Here is an 18,736-nt window from a genome sequence, read left to right as displayed (position 1 = left end):
TCATTTGCAGGTGACTCACTGGCAGAGGTGCATGATTTTATTGCTGCATGGGAAATGTTTTGACTACACAGAGGGATGTTTGCATGGTTTCACACTCTGCAGCTGTGTTTTGCGGCAAGATATACAGAAGCTGCAGGATTTAAGAGAAGGAGAGGAATTAAACAATTACATGAGGTCCCTTCACACTCAGAGGCCATAAAAAACATACAAACAGAAAACATGTTGAAACATTTTCCTCTGCGCTGGTCTGAAGCTGCTTCATCAGGATGACTCTTCACTAAGCGCCAGGTTGAATTATGGAGGCACTAGTGGGGGAACACTTTAATTGATGTATGAATATGCAATTGTTCCTCAATGCCGGGCCTGAAATCAATCACATTCAGGGGGTTATTCTGAGCCTCGCCACCTGCACCCTCGTATTCTGTGCTTGTTTGTGAGGTTAGGATCCATTTCTCCTTCGCTGCAGTTGTGACACCCTGCGATCTCGCCCCTGCAGTTCCATAGTTTACTTCCACATCGAGCCAATCCGACGACACAGCCAGCATCTTTATCGCCTCGAACTGCTAATGCCTTATGGTGTAAACAAAGCTGATTCACTCATGCTTTTTATTGCAGTAGCATAGTAGTTAAATGAACTGCAAATGCTTTAATTTCGTAGCACTGTGGTTCATTATAAGGGGCTTCTGAGAGTGAGGAAATAATTAACATAACACATCTGTTCTTGCAATGACATCATAAAATGCCTGTGTTTTATTCCTGATTGATTTGAGTCTACTCCTAACATCTGCTACTCTCCAACAACTTCTTCAATTTCTTTTGAAAAATAGAAGTTTGTAGTTAAAGAGAGGTTTCTCCTCTTAATGGGAAAGTAACTAATTGCTCTAATACTTAAGTACTGAATACAGTTCTGCTTTTCTTGCGCACAGGCATATTGCAATATACTGGTGTTAATGCTGACAGTATAATTTGAATATTAAATATTGATATTATATTGATAATACACATATAATAATATCATAGAAATAATCCAGCACCTCTTACATAATTAGTATTGTCTCCCTCTCCCATGTCATGGTGGCCTTTTCACTAAGTGTAATTGCTCTTTTTTTGTACATATTTGTACTCTTATGGTTACAGACTCTCTCCACCTCTACACTCAAAAACTAATTCATTTTCGAAAAAAGAGCCATTAAAAAGGCATACACAATAAACAGAGTTAAAGATGAATTTGACTGATAGCATTATTTGTTTATTTTTTTCCAAATTGTAATAGTGTGATAATATTGTTATCCTGAACTCTTATAGCCATGATAATCGTGTATTGGAAATCTGATATCATGCCAATTCCACTTGAAGATTTCAATTTCATGATACTTTTAAATTTCAGAGCGACATACTGTAGTAATAGTCATATTTTCTCTCTCTCTCTCTCTCTCTCTACATATATATATATATATATATATATATATATATATATATATATATATATCTGAGAGCTATGGTTACTGCGACTTTTTCCACAACCTGGCAACCCAGACAATATTCTAATTCATGGCATAACTAATCTGTAAACGATTTATTAATCATTGATAAATTAATTACAAAGCCTACATAAAGGGAATGTTAAAAGGGAGAGCTACTGATATAGTATACAAAACATCATCAACCAGTAAAATACAGTAATTTATTGTAGATTAAGTCACCCTACAAAATAAATGTAATTGTAACCAATTACAGCTAATCAAATTACAGTTACTAATCTAAATGCTGGTTACAAAGGGGTCACATCCATATAGATTGTTTTCAGTAAATAGTTTATATGTAGAATAAAACATTCATTTTGTTGCTTTGCATTGTGGAGGATGCCCTCTTTTGGTATGGCCTATTTCCAGACTCTGGTTTAAAACATAGTAATCAAAAAGTAATAAAATGTTACAATATTTTTTTAAAGTAATGAAAATATTAATTTTATTTGTACTTTACTCTGTAACATATTACATTTCACAAGTAACATTCCCAACACTGCCCAGCAGTAAAAATGAGATCAAATCTGCAGCACCTTTACCAGCTACAGCATTAAAATGCTCCTTCCACATCATTTCATCAATAATAATGCAACAATCATGCATATAATGATGTAAGTTTGTCAAGTGAGTGGTTCTGCATGATGAGTACTTTTACTTCTGAAACTTAAAGTAAATGTTACTGATTATACTCTCATAATTTTACTGAGGTAACATTTTCAACATAAGACTTTGTGATGTGCTATTGGATTTGAGAACTTCCACTACCTCTGCTATTCTTTATAATGAGTTTTTCTCAAAATCTGTGAGAAAACTGTTCATTTTCTTTCTCAGGCTCTGTAATTGCCTGTTTCTTTCTATAGGACTGAGGTAGGGAGAGGACTTTGGGTGGAGGGGTCTTTGCAAGTGTACAAAGTCTGGGCAAAAGGCCCAGTGTTTGGCCGCATGTAGCTGACTCTACATGTGAAAGCCTTCAGGGCACATCAGGCAAAAGCCCCAGTGTTTAGGAGGGAGAAAAAACTGTCTCTTATTATTGAAGTATCTCAGCAAGAAACACACACACACATGCACACCCGCATACCCTTCCTAAATGCAGTGGTGTCAACAGCAGAGTGGTGTTCTACCTCCTGGAATGACAGCAGCAGTGATATCTGGCAGACCATCACATGGTCACGTCAGTGGTGACTGATGGGAGCTCTGCATCCAGGCCCAGACTGAGTCCAGGTCCCACTCAGCTCAGACAGCCAGGCAGGCAGGCCAGCTCTCCAGCTACATGTGAATAACTTACATATATTAAAATACATGGCAGAGAAATTGCCTCTGAGCAGAGGTCAGAGCGGCTAAACGTGCAAGTTCAACTGCTCTGAACAGCAGGAACGTGCTGCTGCAAGCGCATTTAAATCGTGACAGCTCGGTAGTCACACCAGCAGTTTGCTGTTGTAATGACTTGTATGAGGGGTTTGTACTAGATGTTTGTAATAATGCCCTCCATTTATTGTGGGGTATATCTGAATACAACAAAGAATGAGGCCTTTGATATTACATATATCTTTAATTACTGTCAACGAATCCCATGAAATGACCAAACTCAAGCATTGTGTGTTCATCCAAAGCCTGATTTCTGTCCTGTCTCTTAAAAAATGCATTTATACACAACTAATTTAAAACAGCAAATCTGTTTTGAGGGAAACATAATGCAGAGTGAATTATGTTTTCTATTAACATAATGAGAAAATTATGAAAATTAACATATCTGGCAAGTTGCAAAAAATTTCACTGACAATGTATTTCAGTCATTTCCCACTAAAATAGGCAACATTGTAATACAGTATCCAGTCGCAGTGACCACAACATTTGTTTTTATTACCTATTTTACATTAAACAAAAATCACGATCTTTCCCCAACCTCAGCCAAACTGCTAATGCTGCCTGTGAGAACAAAGGCTGGATGTGAACCCAATGTTCTGGTGACAAGATCCTGAACTTTGTATGCCCGCCATCTCCCTTGTGATGCCTGTGCAGTACATAACTGCGTGTTTCGTTACCTGAAAGAAATATTCTCTGGTAATCCAGGCAGCTATATCTTTGACACAACAATGTAATAAGGAAAGCTGTTTAGTAACATACCAAGCAAAATTTCTAATAGGCAGGCTTGCTTATTTATCTGTGCCATGGACCTCCATTGTTTTTCAAAAACTGTAGAAAGGTAATCCAGCCATATCATTGCACTGGGGGACATGTTCTTTTCTTATGATGAGCATTGTTAGTTTGTAGTTTGACTCAGTCCCAAAATACACCCTCCTTCTGCCATGAATTTTCACTAGAGCAACAAACGTGTATAAATCCACAACTGTAAATAGTCCCCCAGTTAAGACACTACTCGTCCACTAAATTTAGAGTAAAAACTACAGTGCCCAGCTGTTTAAAAAAAAAAAAACGTGTTTTTTTCCATCTATCTATCTATCTATCTATCTATCTATCTGTCTATATATATATATGTGTGTGTGTGTGTGTGTGTGTGTGTGTGTGTGTGTGTGTGTGTGTGTGTGTGTGTGTGTGTGTGTGACCCAGATTTACATCTTTCCAATGGTTTTGGTCTTTCCATAGGATTTGGTGACAATAACAAAAAAATATGAAATGACATCATAGCTATCCTTTAAGGTTTCAGACTTATGTCTTCTATTTCTATTTTTTTGTAAATTTGTTTATTATATTACAAAATAATTAACTATGAAATTCACAAAAAACATATGACCATCTATAATATTTTCTAAGTTTTGTATTTAGTATCCAAGTCTCTGTCCAAGTGTGATTCTATGTGGGATGAGCCACATTTTTCATCATTACACAGGAAGTAATTAACTTAGTATCTATAGGTCTATACATATCTATATGTATATCTATATCTACATCTCAAAATCAGCTGTACAAAGGTAGCCTGGTTAGGGCTGCAACTAATGATTACATTTATTGTTGATTAACCTGTTGATGGTTTTCTTGATTAATTGATTTGTTGTTTGGTCCACAAAATGGTAAAAAAGAATGTATATCAATGTTTTCCAAAGCCCAAGATGACGTCCTAAAAATTCTTGTTTTATCCACAACCCAAAGATATTCCATTTTCTGTAATAGAGGAGCAAAGGAACCAGATAATATTCACATTTAAGAATCTGGAATCAGAGAACTTTGACTTTTTTTTCCTAAAAAAAAAATCCTCAAACCAAATTAATCAATCAATAATTTAATAGTTGAAAATGTATCTATAAATCGTTGCAGCTCCAGATCCAGTCAGGATTTATAGCTTAATTAATTTACAGTTTGTCCAAAGTTGCATTTATGGAGTTTTTCTGAGGCAGCATCATTATGTGTGTGTACTCACTTTTGACGGATAATGGTTGTATGACAAAAATCAAGAGACAAAACGTATTTCTTTGCAACTGTATTCAGATTTAAGACTTTTTAAAACCAATTAATAAATAATCTTGTCACTTCTTGCTCAAAAGTTCATTGTGAGATGATATTTACATCATAAATTAAATAACAAACTGATGACAATAAACACATTTTTATATGTTTGAATCAGTTATTTGACCCCTTTCAACTGTCATGACAACAAAAACAAATGGTTTCTTTGCATGTGGAGCACGATTTAAGGAATTAAAAGTGTACTCTACATATGCTTATACATTGGGTAACAGTTAAATGGTAAAACAGGGAAAATTATACTCTGATATGTAAAAAAAAATATTGTTTCAGCCACAACTGTAAGTTGGTACATACAATGCCTAGAGGGCATATAGGGTGGTTAGAAATGTGTTTTGTGTTTTGGACTCTCTCTTGCGCTGTATGTGACAGCATTTCATTTATACATTAAAACAGTCAACCTGCAAATTTTACACTTTTACATATCAGAAGCATTTTTCTTTGTTTTCCACTTCATTAATTTTTTTTTAAATTCTAATGTTGGTGTGACCCAAACACCCAAATTAATTTTAATGCGACCAATAAAGATTCTACTTGGACAGAAAAAAATGACACATACAGAAAACAGCCCACCGACAAATAAATACCAGGAAACATTGACATCTTACAATAGTGAAACTCTTGCCTTTTCTATGTTGCACTTCATGTATTAAACATTATGATCTGCGTGAAGGAGTTTTCAGGTGAAGGGGCAATGGAACAACTCTTTTTTCTTACTGCCTTTGGAAACTGGGTCCAGGACAGATTAACTCACATGGCCAATGGTGCATGAGACGTTTGGAACAGAAACACTAGCTTGATGTTTAACCAGACTCAAAGCTTAGGTCGACTCTGCAGGGAGAGGGAATTCAGTTCACCATTAAAGTAACACTAAATTCCTATGAAAGGGAACAAACCTCCACCCTGTGAAGTTGCAGACCTACTTCAGTTCTTGGACTCTAGTTCATATCATCCTCTGATGAGAAAGAAAAGATGGTACGATACAAAGGTTGACAAACACAGATTGTGCTGAATTAGCCACCAAGGGTGCATCAACCCAGTGCAGGTACCACTTATTCTTTTTTTTGTTTTAATGTCCGGCTGTTTGTATTAAGCACCTGGTCAGAGTTTGCATGTGCATAAAGCACCACCTTCTACAGAACAGGACCTATCTGCACCAGATATCGTCAGCTCCCGTTGGTTATGATAACTGAGGTGGCCTTGTGTCCCTGCATCTGCTCGGCCTGCATCCTCACATGGGATGCCACATCATACTGGACTCCTCCGCAGGCCAGGCCTGAGTAACTCCGAAGGTTCTCTGGGTCATACAGGTGCTCCAGGGAGTATCCAGTCAAAGCATAGGCCGCCTGCCTGTCCAGCGGCTGCCTATCCTGGGCCGAATAGAGCAGCGGGCTCCCCTGGGGCTGCGGAGGGTGTGGTGACAGATCCGTCTGCATATAGTCTTTGGTGAGGGACAGGCCCGACCTGGGAATGCCATCAGAGCTGGGGCTGCTGAGACGAGACAGAGACACCGGACTGGTCGTGTTTTCGTCATTGTCGTGTGGGCCGAGCACTTTGACGCTGTCCCGATGGTGGAGGCGTTCAGAGGAGAGGTCGATACTGGGGGCTCCCGGGCCACGGCACACCACGCTGGGCATAGTGAGCTGGGAGTGGTGGGGTAGCGAGGAGGTGAAGCACGGGCTGTGAGCTTTGGCGAGGCCTGAAACGTCCAGCGGCGCCTTGTGTTGCTGCAGACGGCTCTCTTCCTCTTTGATCATCTGCTGCGTGGCTCGGATCAGTGTCTCCATCTTGCTGGGTTCTCGAGGGGTTGCCCGGAAGTGGTCACCATGGAATCGCTCACCGGAATCACTGGTGGACCCGCCTCCATCAGGTGAACTGACGACGCTGTCTTCATCCCAGTGGCCCCGTCCTGTAAAGAGAGTTCAGTGGCCACATTTCAGAACAGTTGAATCAATGAATGACATTGTGTTAATCAGTAATCTGATCCTTTCTGTCTGCAAGTGTGTGAAAACCACTCCCAACATGATCTGTGTCCTATGATTCTTATCAGAAAATTTTGTCGCTAAAAACCACGAATTGCCTTCATAATGTGTGAAGTTCTGCTTCACATGCGTATAGCACCATGGTCTGTTAGACTGAATGTCTTGGCACAAGCACAGTGGGGGTTGTTTCCCTGTTTGAGGATGTGAAATGTGAAATAACTTGGCTTTCAATTGCAGGCAATTTTTGAACAGATGGTAGCAATCGGCACACTGGCAAGAGACGCTGTAAACAACTTAGCATATCCCATAATAACATTTGGAAAACAGCTACCAGGAGAAGTTAGGCCAGTGCTATTTTCAGAGACAGATGGTTGTGGTCTCAACCCTAACACCTCACCGTGAATGGCTCCATGGTAGGATGTGATTTCGTAGCCCTCGCTATTCTCCACAGATGATTTTGGCAGCGAGAGCACAGAGCGTGTGGCGTCCCACCACACCTCTCTTCCCGACTGGGGGGTTCCAAGGAAGTAGCGGCCACTCTGGCATCGCACTCGGTCACAGGTGGTGGTGTGAGGATGCGTCTGAGCATGGGCGAGATCATCTTCTGATAGACCCAGGCCATAGCACAGGGAGCCTGAGTCTGGATACAGTCGGTAGGCACAAGATGCCTCAGCAGCCTCTCCGGGATCCAGCAGCTGAGGAGATGCAGAGTCTGTCATCGGGCTCCCTCCCCACTGGCTGTCTTGGTCTGACTCTGAACGCTCTGGATTGAAAGCTGAGAACTGCTGACAGGAACAAGACAATCACAGTTTAGAAAGTTTGTGAACTATGTATCAATTAAGCCTTCACCCAGTCTCCTCTCTGGATTTAGCTCTATGCAGCAGGCTGTTTATTACCTGTGGGTAGGGTGACACTCTGGCTTTGGCCTTGGCCTGGGTCAGACGTGACTTGGTGCTCTTCCTATCTTCACTGTGACTGTCAGCATAGGGGAAGGCTGGCTTAGTTGGACTCATTTGGTCCAAAGACAGCTGCATTCCCTTGTACTCTGTGTCCCTTTTGATACAAACAAAATATATGTTAGAGATAAAAAAAAAAATGTAAAAACTTGAACCCATATTTATCCAGGTTGTGAATTTTTTTAGTTCTAGAAATGGCAGTCAGTCCACCATTTTGGTCAAGACTGAAATTTCTGGACAACTATTGGATGGATTGACATTAAATTTGGTATTAACATGTGTGTCCTTCTCAGGATAGATTCTAATAACTAAAAAAACTGGCTTTTCATTTAGTGCCCCAGCAGGTTAAAATCCTAATTTGTCTAATACTTTGGTTTTTGACCAAATCCCATCAGCTTCAACTGTACTCGTGTCTATTTTTTACCTCAAGACATTAGTACTTTGTGCAACCTCACATAGCGTTGCTGTCGACTCTTAATTTTCTCCAAACAGCCAACCCCTTCTCGTTCCAAGGTTATCAAAAACCAATGCTTTGTTCCACCCCTTGGCATCTCATAGAGATGCACGAGGCACCCTTTGTCGTATCTATGTGACGCACAGCTGAAACACGGTGTAAGGCGTGGTTAATGTTATGTAACGGTTGCAGTTAGTTAGGTTTATAAAAAGATCATGTTTTGGGTTTGTTACATAACACAACATGACTTAAATAAGTCAGAGTGGCATCAGACATAATGTTATGTTAAAACAACACTGACTTGTGGTTTGACAGGAGACATCGTGACTTAATGTTACATTTAAAAAAAATGATGACTTTTGGTTTCACACAAGATCAGTGATGTTTGTTAATTGGGGTCTCTTGGATGAAAGTACAGTTTTGTTTGAGCCATCCACCTCAACTTCCTGTGAGGGTCCATGGACAGAGGGATGTCATTTGCTGTAACGTCTTCTGGGGCAAGTTCTGATCTGATATCAGGCTTCATAAAGACAATGGACTTGACTTGGCTCTCTCCCATCCCACTTGCATTTTCTCACTCGTTATACTGCATCAGATGGTCTTTGAGTCAGATATTGCTCAAATGGGTTTACTTGGAATTAGCTGAAAGCTGAGTATATCTCATGAAGATGCTAAGAGGTGACCTTGGCCTCAATATCTCACTATGGGGCATGAAAAACTGGCAGTATTTGATGTCCTGGGAATGAGAGCAGACTAGAAAAGCATGCATCTTAACTTTGGTTTAAAATTTTCAATGAGCTACCTGCTGTGGGACCCTGAGCATCTTCATTTCATTTCTTTTCACTTCATTTTTGTGTTGTAGTTTAGTGCATTGCCTAAGGAAATTTTCGATGTTGTTGAGGGAGAGCATTGTGTTGTTCACCTTTCCTCCAAGCTTTTCTCAATCAGTGCAGAGCATCTCGAACCTTCACGCTAGCACTTTCTCCAAACTATCGAGGCACCTTCTTTCTTTCTTACACAGTCTCGGTGGTTGTGTTGCTCCAAGTGACATAATCAGTAATTAGTCTGCAGCAGACGTCTTGGCCAATATTGAATGTAGATAACTACAGAGACTTATTTTGCAAACACACTTTTTATTCCATAAGCGATGTGAGGACTATGAGAAGTAAAAACAACATTTAAGATAAGTTCAAAAGATTAAGCCCTCCCACTTCTGAGAAACATAACAGACACCATGAAGGAAGTTAATCATTCTTTTCTGCCGTGCAACCATTGCCAGAACCGTGCTAGAAAACAACATGAGCAAGTGTGCACACACACACAAGCATGTGCAGAAGTGCTTTCTCTGCACTGTATCTTCTCTGCAATCATTTTATTAGAAATGTATTTTTTTCATAATGCATGGGACTTTTTACTTGTACATGCGCATGCAGCTTGTGTACCATCTTCGACATTTTAACCCACTTTCCTGCAGCTGAACTCACTCCAAGTGTCGCTGTCGAGGGAGTGAAAAGGCTCCTGTGTCAAGTGTTCAGCAAACATGAGCCTATTCTTAACTTATCACATCAACAGTATGTAATAGCAGCTGCCTGGCATTTTAAACCCTGTGGCCCATCCCTGACCCTGCACAGCCAGCCTCTTTAATATGACTCTAAATATGACCCATTCTTTATGTACAACACCTTAGGGGAAAGGCTGTGTTTGGATAGCCAGTACACAGTGTGAGTGTTATTTGCTCTTGCAGGTATAGTTGCGGTGGCTGGTTCTGCATCCTATCTGTGCCCTGGATGACTTATGTCTGAGCCAATAATGTTGGGCCTTTGTGCAAACTCAGCTGTGTTAGCCGAATTCCACCTCAGGGTCAATGTCAGAGCACCTCATGTCTGAAATACGCCACCAGCCAACCTCCAAACATGATTTATTAATGGATTCTTGTCAGGTTAAAATGCTGTCGGGGGCAAGCTGAATGAATTGCTGTTTGTTTTTTTTAATGTCAGTGCCTTTTTTGTGCTCTTGCTACATGTGAGCTTTTGGATACTTGGGTGTTGGAGCTAATTATGCGATCGGAAATGCACTGTCGTTTTAATGCAGTTACTTTGTTGTCTCCTTGCTGCATTGGTAAAAATCGATAGGTAGAGTGCAGCCATATGCACGCATGCACGTACTTACGCAAACACACAGTTGCACGCGCAGAGGGACATGCACGCACACAGAAAAGCCATGTGTGGATCAACCAAACTTAACGAGGAAAATTCAACATGTGCTACAGCTATGAGATAGCTATTGATTCCTAGTTCACCGTTTGATCGATTTTGCTTTCCTTAGACTGCAGATCGATGGTGACAGTAGAGGTTTTTTGATGGGGTTGAACCCTGATGTTTGTCTTGCTGTCTCAAAGGGCCTTAGTGTGCTTTGTGCTCTCATAACACATGACTGCCTGAAGCCCTGCAGCCGCAGTGTTTGGTGGATTTGTACCAAGAGGCTACAGAGGGATAAAGAGAAGGATTTCTCCAAGAGACAAAGACCGATCATATCATAGAGTGAGCTTCAAGCATGGATCATAAGAGTGTATGATATGATTTTACTTAATCTAGTTAAATAATCAATGCTCCTCCCTTTGCAAACACCATTAAAAATGCAGCTGCTTTTAGCCCAGCATAGCCTCGTAAAGCTTGTTTATGTAGCTGTGATTCTAGGGATTTTAGTCCAAAATGCAATAAATGTAACAACTTAATTCCTGGAATGCATGATTTATAATTACAAATGAAAGATTCCAACCTTTTTTATGCACGAGCTACACTTTCCATGGACAAACAAGAAAGGGTTGCACATATTTTTTTGTTTTATTCTTAAACTGATCTGCTCTCTAAAGAAGAGTCTCTCTCTGATTTTAGGAATATTAAGTGACACTCACGTGAGGACATAGTTGACACTGACTATACAGTGAGGTCTTGAGGACCGGCTGTTGTGGACGATTGTGGCGTAACTCTGGACCCAGACCCAGCCGCCGTGCTTCGCCAGGAAACGATAATACTTAGTGGTGACTTGGCCTTTTACCAGCACTGAGGGGAGATAAAAGAATCAGACAGAAGACAAAGATTATCGTACTTAACAATGTGTGTGCGCGTACATGTCTGTGTGTGTGTGTGCGTGCGTGTTTGTGTGTGTGGTTGTCTGCAGCAGGTTGCCTACTGTGACAAAAGAAGGTCAGCCAGCCTGTTGTAAAAGCATAATAGTGCAGGCTTGTAACTCACAGAGGTGGTGTGCACAGCGGAGGTGGAAGGTGTCGCAGCTGTGGACGTGATGGTACAGGGTTTTCTCGATCAGGTCCTGGGGCTCGTAACCCGTCAGCTCTGCCACCCTGGAGAGGAATTAACCAGTTGTTTTTAAAATATGCAGAGTGATCCAGGGATCCAGGGGCAGTTAGAGAAATATTCATGGGATGGCACAGAGACTTTAAGGGGTGGCGGAAAAATAAATAAATAAATGTATAAAAATAATAATCATTATTATTATTATATATAATTTGCACAAAAAATCACATATGTTTGCTTGGAAATTGGAAAAGTCCCTAAATGAATATAACTCAAAAACCTCAAATAAAAAATGGCTTCTATGAAGAGATCTACAGGCAATCAGTAGACACTTAATTGAAATGGTGAACATTTGGCTTATATTCCAACCCAATAGATCTGCCACTGCCGATAAATACTTAAGATTTATCTGTATGGCTTGTGTCTTACATGCAAAACGAAAGAAGATGTTGTAGTTTCATAGAGAACTAATTAAACCCTTTTAATGAAAAATGTATTTGCTTTAGCACACACACACACACACAAAGACACAAAGAACATCGGATAAAAAAAAGCAGCAGAGAAAGAAACCCTTAATAACATGTACAATAAATTGTGTACCTGGAGTCCAGGAAGATGAGCTTCATGTCCAAACTGGCTCTGAACATAAACATGTTGCTGTGCAGTTTGATCTCCGTCACAGCGCTGGGAGGCAGCGAGTGACCCACAGCAACCAAACCCACATTCTGGTAGCAGCCCTCAAAAGGCGACATGTCCAGACTGTACTGACGGATCTTCAGGTAGCCGCTGCAGTGGATCACCTGTGGAGCAGCAGATAGACACAAAAATATTAAAGCTATATTTATATAGGAAAATCCTGAAATGTAGTGAATTATTTAGCTCGATCAACGAGGTGCGCCGTGTTCTGACCAAAGTTCTGATTCCATCATTAGCCTACAGAAATAATATAGAAATACCAAAGAATATTTAAATTCCCACTCTGCGCTGTAGTCTCAATGGCACAGCGACATTACCGAAGTGCTACTATTGGACTCATATTTTAAATAAATTATTGCATTGTTTACTTTGTTGTAATTCATGTTTTGTTCATTAATAAATTATTTGCCTAAGTTAAATTTCACAAGATGCATTGCCTACCTTGTATCCACCGCTAGTGAGGCCTGCGTTTCTTTTTGCCAGCACACATTTCATCCGCAAAAAGAAAGAGCGCTCCGCTTCATATTCTGAAGGAAGGAAAACATTTTCAGCTGGGCGATTATAAAATAGCAGTTTACTCAGAAACATGGGCGAAAAAAATACACTGTAAGCTGTCGCTATAAGTCTGCCTATTTTAAAACATAGTCTCAGGCGTACTGCATTTTAATAATATGCAAAGATAACAAAATAAATACATTATTTATGTTGCATAAAAAATATAGAGGGAGATGCATGAAAATATGCAGCGATTTTTGTTTTGTTGCAAACTGCATCATGCAGGAAAACGAAATGGCTATCCGACTCGCACATTTGTGCAGAATCATTATGCATCTATGTTACATCTGGGTAATATTGACACCTAACCGTTGCATTCGCTCCACACAGATTATGTTGTGATGCAATTGCAAATAGACGGCATTTATTTGGGCTGTAGCTATTTAGAGATTAAATGTATTTTACCTTGGACAAAATGCGAGTGATAGGGCTGATGTGGCGTCAGCACAGCTGTCATCTCGTCGTGGTCGGCAGGATGGACATATTCATAAATACTGTTCCCAGTCAACTCTACCTGTTGAGAATAACTCATGTAATTAACAGGTTCAGACTGGGATGGATTTAATAGGCAAACACGCCGACAACACAATGTCTCCATTTGTGTCAGAATAGCTGTAAAGTTTTTGAGAATAACAGAAATTCAGAAAATAAAATACCCTGAATAATATGATTAAATAAACCTGATTGTACAAACGGACCTGAGACAATCCTAAATGGACCGACGCTGTCTCTGAGATGTACATTATTTTCCCATCTGGCGCCACAACAAAGATAAATCCGTCCAATGTCTGCAAATGGACAACAGGCCACACATGATTTCACACGAACATATTTCTCTCCATAGCAGATATAATTAACAGTTTATTGTAATACCTGCAGTAAATGAGATCCCAGCTCTCGTCCAATATTGTCCAACGATCTTGTTCGACTTGCATGACCCCAAGCCTCACCCAAACCTGGGGAGAAGGAGTTAAAAATGCTGTTTGGCTGCGGCGTGACATTGTGAGTGTGTGTGTGTGTGTGTGTGTGTGTGTGTGTGTGTGTGTGTGTGTGTGTGTGTGTGTGTGTGTGTGTGTGTATGTGTGTGTGTTTTATCAGTATTGGAAAAAATAAATACAGTAGGCTATATTTTGTTATAAGTGTCCATTGTTATCATTGTAATTGTTACAGTTAGGCCACACACACACACACACACACACCCACACACACACACACACACACACACACCCTCAAGCCAGAGGCGTGCCTGTTAAAAAGGCCTATTTAGTGTTAAAGCATTTACAGTGTCCCATTCTGTCTGTCACATGTTGTACAGGCTGCAGACATGAGCCTCGATAATCTGTTGGTGTTTACAAGGTGCACGAGCGATGTGACTCTCAGGACAACTGCCATATTCAACCTGAAGGGATAATAATATCAGTTAATTAGCAGGAGGCAGGAGGACTATATTTTGATTCATCTTGATGCCCCAGAAAATATAAGAAATATTATTTTTATGTTGTTGTTTTTTTTAAAAAATGTTTTTTAAAAATAGATTTTCTTCAGACTTTTTGTCCAATAAATGTTTCAGTGTAGGAGACTATTTTTCGTATAAGTGGAACAAAGCAAGAACAGCCAGCGCTGCTCATTGAAATTCATTCAGTTTCATGTGAAATCTCATGGAGCTCTGGTATCACCAGTGAAATTAGGTGCTGCTGTAAATGAAAATGAAAATAGCTCTCTGCTGTTGGACATATCAACCCAGCCAGATGAACGAGTGTAGAAAATGACCAATAAAAAACAAATTGTTTTCGGCGGATGGATACACAATATAAAAAAAAACCGCAACTGAATAAATTATTATTATGATTTCTTTATTTCAGAAGAATTTTAAAAGTATTTTTCCTATTTTTCTTTTTTAATAATGTATTTTTTATCATTTTACTTTTATGTAGCCTACCTGTACGTTACTATGGCAGCAAAAACGTGGGTTTCTGATGAGATTTCACGGGAGATCATTAGTCTCTTTTTTTTTAAACAACAGAGCCTGTGTACGGTTGTGTGTGCGCCTCCTGCTTCCGTGGCTTTAGGTGATTAGAAGCCGTGCAGGGCCTTTTTTGTTATAATTGCTACGTCTCGTTCTCAGTCACGCAGTCAAAGCAGCCTGCAGAGACCTCTATAAAAGATGGTGGCAGATCGTCTCCTTTAGACATGCTGAATTTAAAACCATCATAATCCATTTGTAAAGACTCCCCCTGTAGATCAGGGAAAAAATACACTAATGTTCCTGTAATGTCTCTTCATGGCTTAAAGTGCGGTCTGTGAGCGCAGGTTATATTTCATTGAATTTTATTTTTTAGATCCATAATATTACTATAGTATTATTAGGGCTACAGGGATTTCTGATATTATAAATAATTGTTATATTTGCAGAATAACTCGCCTCAACTAAGATTTTTTTTTTTTTTACCAAGGGATTATTGTATAATAGCAGATCAGTGGATTTGTCATTATTTCTCAGAATTTCCCCTTTGTTCGTGTGGTTTCGCTCACCCTGAGGGAAAACAATTCTCATCTTCAGGTAACTCGTTGTCAGTCTTATTATAGATGCTTTGTCCAGCTGGGAGGTGATGGCCGACGGTAAAGGCAACATTTTGGCCAGTTCGTAAAATTCACTGTTCTCCTTTTCCCGTCTAGTCCTTGCGGCCGTTTTGGATTTCTCCTTCATCTCGGCGCCTTTTCACCGTATCCTTCCTCGTCTGAGCAAAGGTGATCATTCACATCAGCCCTTTCACTGATTCCTCTCCGCTTTGACTCCTTTTCATTGCATATTTTCACACACAAAAAAAGCTGGTGTTTAACAGTCGAATCCCCAAAATGTGTGAATATCCCTTTTACTCCAGCTGTATCTTCAACTGGTTGTAGTTAAAGCTCCACGGTGCTGCTCCGGGATCTCATCCATGACCTGCAAAACACACAGAGAGAGAAAAAAACACACATTATTGCCACATCCAGCAGGAAAAAAGAAGCATTGCATTTTGATGCGCAGAGGCCAAGTTTACACCAAGACCGGACAGGATGCAGGGGTCGTCTGCCTCGTGTGTTATTTTAATATATGCAGGCCTGCATGTCAGATGGAGCTGAAAAACAACGCTACAGATGAATTTAGACATCAATCGTCCATCAAAATCTAAGTCTAATTTATTTAAGATCATAAATCTGATATTATCGGCTTTTAACAGCATAGTCATAACTAAGAGGAGCAATAATGGCCATAATGTAAAAAACAAACAATAACAACCACAGCAGCAACGATTCAGTGCAATAAAAGACAATACCACTGGCAATTCCCTGCATTTAATTTTGTAATTTAATTTGATGAGAATATACATCATCAACATTTTACTTCTATAAAACAAGCTCACCCCATTGGTAAAAAAGAATAATTAAAAAATGGTGAAGGGCAAACTGCAAACATGTCCATCTCAAGTCGTTTTAGCCACAAAGCCAGCCTTTAATATTAATTTTTAAAAAAAGATGTTTAACGTCTGCAAGTGAAGTGAAATAATTAAGCATTTTCTGGCACTTGAGGAAAAATAAAATATCATGTTGCTGATTACTGTAATGTCATTTGATCCAACACAGTTCCTGAAACGTGTTAAGCAGCGCTAGAAAAAAAAAGCAACTATGACACAGTCTCACCTCGCTGACAATTTTTAAACTTGTTTTAAGAAAATAACATTTTTAACATCCAGCACTGACTTGTTGAGGCAGATATATTTGCAGTATTCCTACCCGCGCTGAGACACACTGCATTTCCCTACATCTGAATCGATCCTGTGGCCTTACAGGCAGCCTGCTGGGAATTTCACCTGTCCTGAACCGGGTTCACCAGTCGTCCCAGTTAAGTTTGGTCTCAGCTCCTCCTGGATTTCCACCTGGAAAGGCGAACGGGCCGTGCGCTGCATACACCTCTCCAAATTATAAGGACGCGCAACGAGTGGCATTCGTGCCCAACAAGCCTCCTTTCCTCAACTATCTCAATGTCCCTCTCCGGAGCAGCTCGAGACCCGCCCACAGTGAGCCCGCCTCGCTCTGATTTGACGGGAGCGCTGAAAGACAAGTCGCGATTGGACTGTTACCGTGGGCGTCAACTCGGTTCTACGGGAAGGTACGCGCGGCACTTGGCCGTGCACGAAGTAAGCTTAGATATGATCTTGTTGTGTTTTTGTCTTTAGCGCGGAGATCACGGATCAAGCTGAAATAAATAGATAAATCCGCATAAAATAGCAGAGCAGCGAGGGAATGTTTTGTAGGTGATGGGCTCAATAATAAACAGCAGAGACATTCAGCTATTGATTATTTTAGGGAACATATCCACAATCAAATAAAAATCGTTTTTAAAAAAGAAATAGAAAACATTAATTTACTCTACAACTTTTTTATAGGCAAACATGTTCACCAGGTAACCTACATTTCAATTTTCTCACGTCGACTAAAGTGGAAAATTATTTTAGCATCATTAAGTATTTCTTTATATCCCATGCCAAAATTCATGTCCTCAAATATTTGGTGAAATGTGGATTTCTAGTGCAGTTTTGGTGACGTTTTAGGTGAAAAAAAAAAAACAACAAACCAAAACAAAACAAAACACAACAGTAGAATAAAAATACTAATAATGACAGCATGTCACTGCTTTGGAGAAAAAAGTTGATGCTTTGCTGCGTGCTGTTAGCTGTCTAATAAATAGGACTTAAATCCCCCCCCTTGTCGTTCCAACATGACAACAATGCTTTCAAATAGGGTCTATTTTATCATACTGAACTGTACTTATCCGAGACCGTTTAAAAAAAACAAAAACAAAAACAACAACAATTGTTTTCTGGTGGATTTCCCTCAATTCGGAACATTTATCTGCATTGGTTTATTGTTGGTTGCTCGTAAATATCTAGATCGATGTCCTCTTGAGTGCTTTCTTCTGTGACTTTACATTTGAAATTGAAATCTTGAGATCAACTTTGTATGGATTTTTCTTTTTTTTGCGTATGAAAACCACTGAACTTGATATTTCTAATTTTCCTCCTCATCAGTTTCACCCTCATCAACTCAACCTGGTTGTGACTTGAGCTATTTCAGAGCTGGGATTTTCTTTCTTTCTTTCTTTCATTTTCTTTCTTTCTTTCTTTCATTTTCTTTCTTTCTTTCTTTCTTTCTTTCTTTCTTTCTTTCTTTCTTTCTTTCTTTCTTCTTCTTCTATTTTTTTTTTTGTTAAAGCCAAATGCAAAACAGTTTACACCCGACTGAGAAAGCAGCGCGCTGCGTCCAGGGCTCATGCAATGGTTTGGTGTCCGTCAAACACGTTTATCTGAGGATTAATTTCCATGGCGTGAATCAGATGAGAGCGCCGCGGCGCATGTAGTTTTTTAATTAGGTACCGGGCGCTCAGATGGAGGAGGAGGAAGGGGGTTGGTTAGAGCAGCGGTGCGCGGTGACGGGGGCGCGGACGCATGGCGGTGAGCTCATTACGCACATAATTAGCCCTTAAATTGATGCTGCATCCTGCAATAATTGGAGATTCTCCTGCTGCCTGGGAACAGATTTCTGCCCGTCTCCCCACGTGTGTGTGAGTGTATGTGTGCAAATGGCTTCTACTGGAGTCAAAATTAGCCCTATGGGGCTATATCTTGCTATTATTTTCTCATTTCTAATGGATAAAAACAACAAATTGGCAATTAGAGGACAGCCCCATATGCAGACTGATTCTCAGGTTCTTCATTTAAAGAAATATGTTACT

At 40.0% G+C, this 18,736-nt stretch overlaps 1 protein-coding gene across 5 annotated transcripts; it reads right to left on the bottom strand.

Moving 5' to 3' along the window:
* Positions 1 to 4,947: 4,947 nt before the first annotated feature.
* Positions 4,948 to 17,857, bottom strand: LOC121955587 (single-minded homolog 1-like). 5 transcript variants are annotated; one of them, XM_088089638.1, is made up of 12 exons: positions 16,815 to 17,857; positions 15,496 to 15,907; positions 13,837 to 13,919; positions 13,662 to 13,751; positions 13,369 to 13,477; positions 12,850 to 12,935; positions 12,313 to 12,512; positions 11,653 to 11,759; positions 11,313 to 11,460; positions 7,885 to 8,041; positions 7,386 to 7,770; positions 4,948 to 6,915 (listed from the first exon to the last, which is right to left on the bottom strand). In XM_088089638.1, exons 2-12 carry the CDS (start codon positions 15,668 to 15,670, stop codon positions 6,173 to 6,175), a joined length of 2,283 nt encoding a protein of 760 aa, XP_087945764.1. In that variant the 5' UTR covers positions 15,671 to 15,907; positions 16,815 to 17,857; the 3' UTR covers positions 4,948 to 6,172. The 5 variants fall into 5 exon arrangements, with proteins under 5 accessions (XP_087945764.1, XP_087945761.1, XP_087945763.1 ...); XM_088089635.1 differs by having other exon boundaries at positions 7,386 to 7,773; positions 16,738 to 17,838; XM_088089637.1 differs by having other exon boundaries at positions 7,386 to 7,773; positions 16,767 to 17,838.
* Positions 17,858 to 18,736: the final 879 nt, after the last annotated feature.

The sequence above is a fragment of the Plectropomus leopardus genome, chromosome 16, assembly GCF_026936395.1.
Source record: "Plectropomus leopardus strain MGB_pleo_1.0 chromosome 16, ASM2693639v1, whole genome shotgun sequence".
NCBI classification, from domain to species: Eukaryota; Metazoa; Chordata; class Actinopteri; order Perciformes; family Serranidae; genus Plectropomus; species Plectropomus leopardus.
Note: the sequence above shows the minus strand (reverse complement) of the source record. Positions and strands in the feature narration are given on the sequence as shown.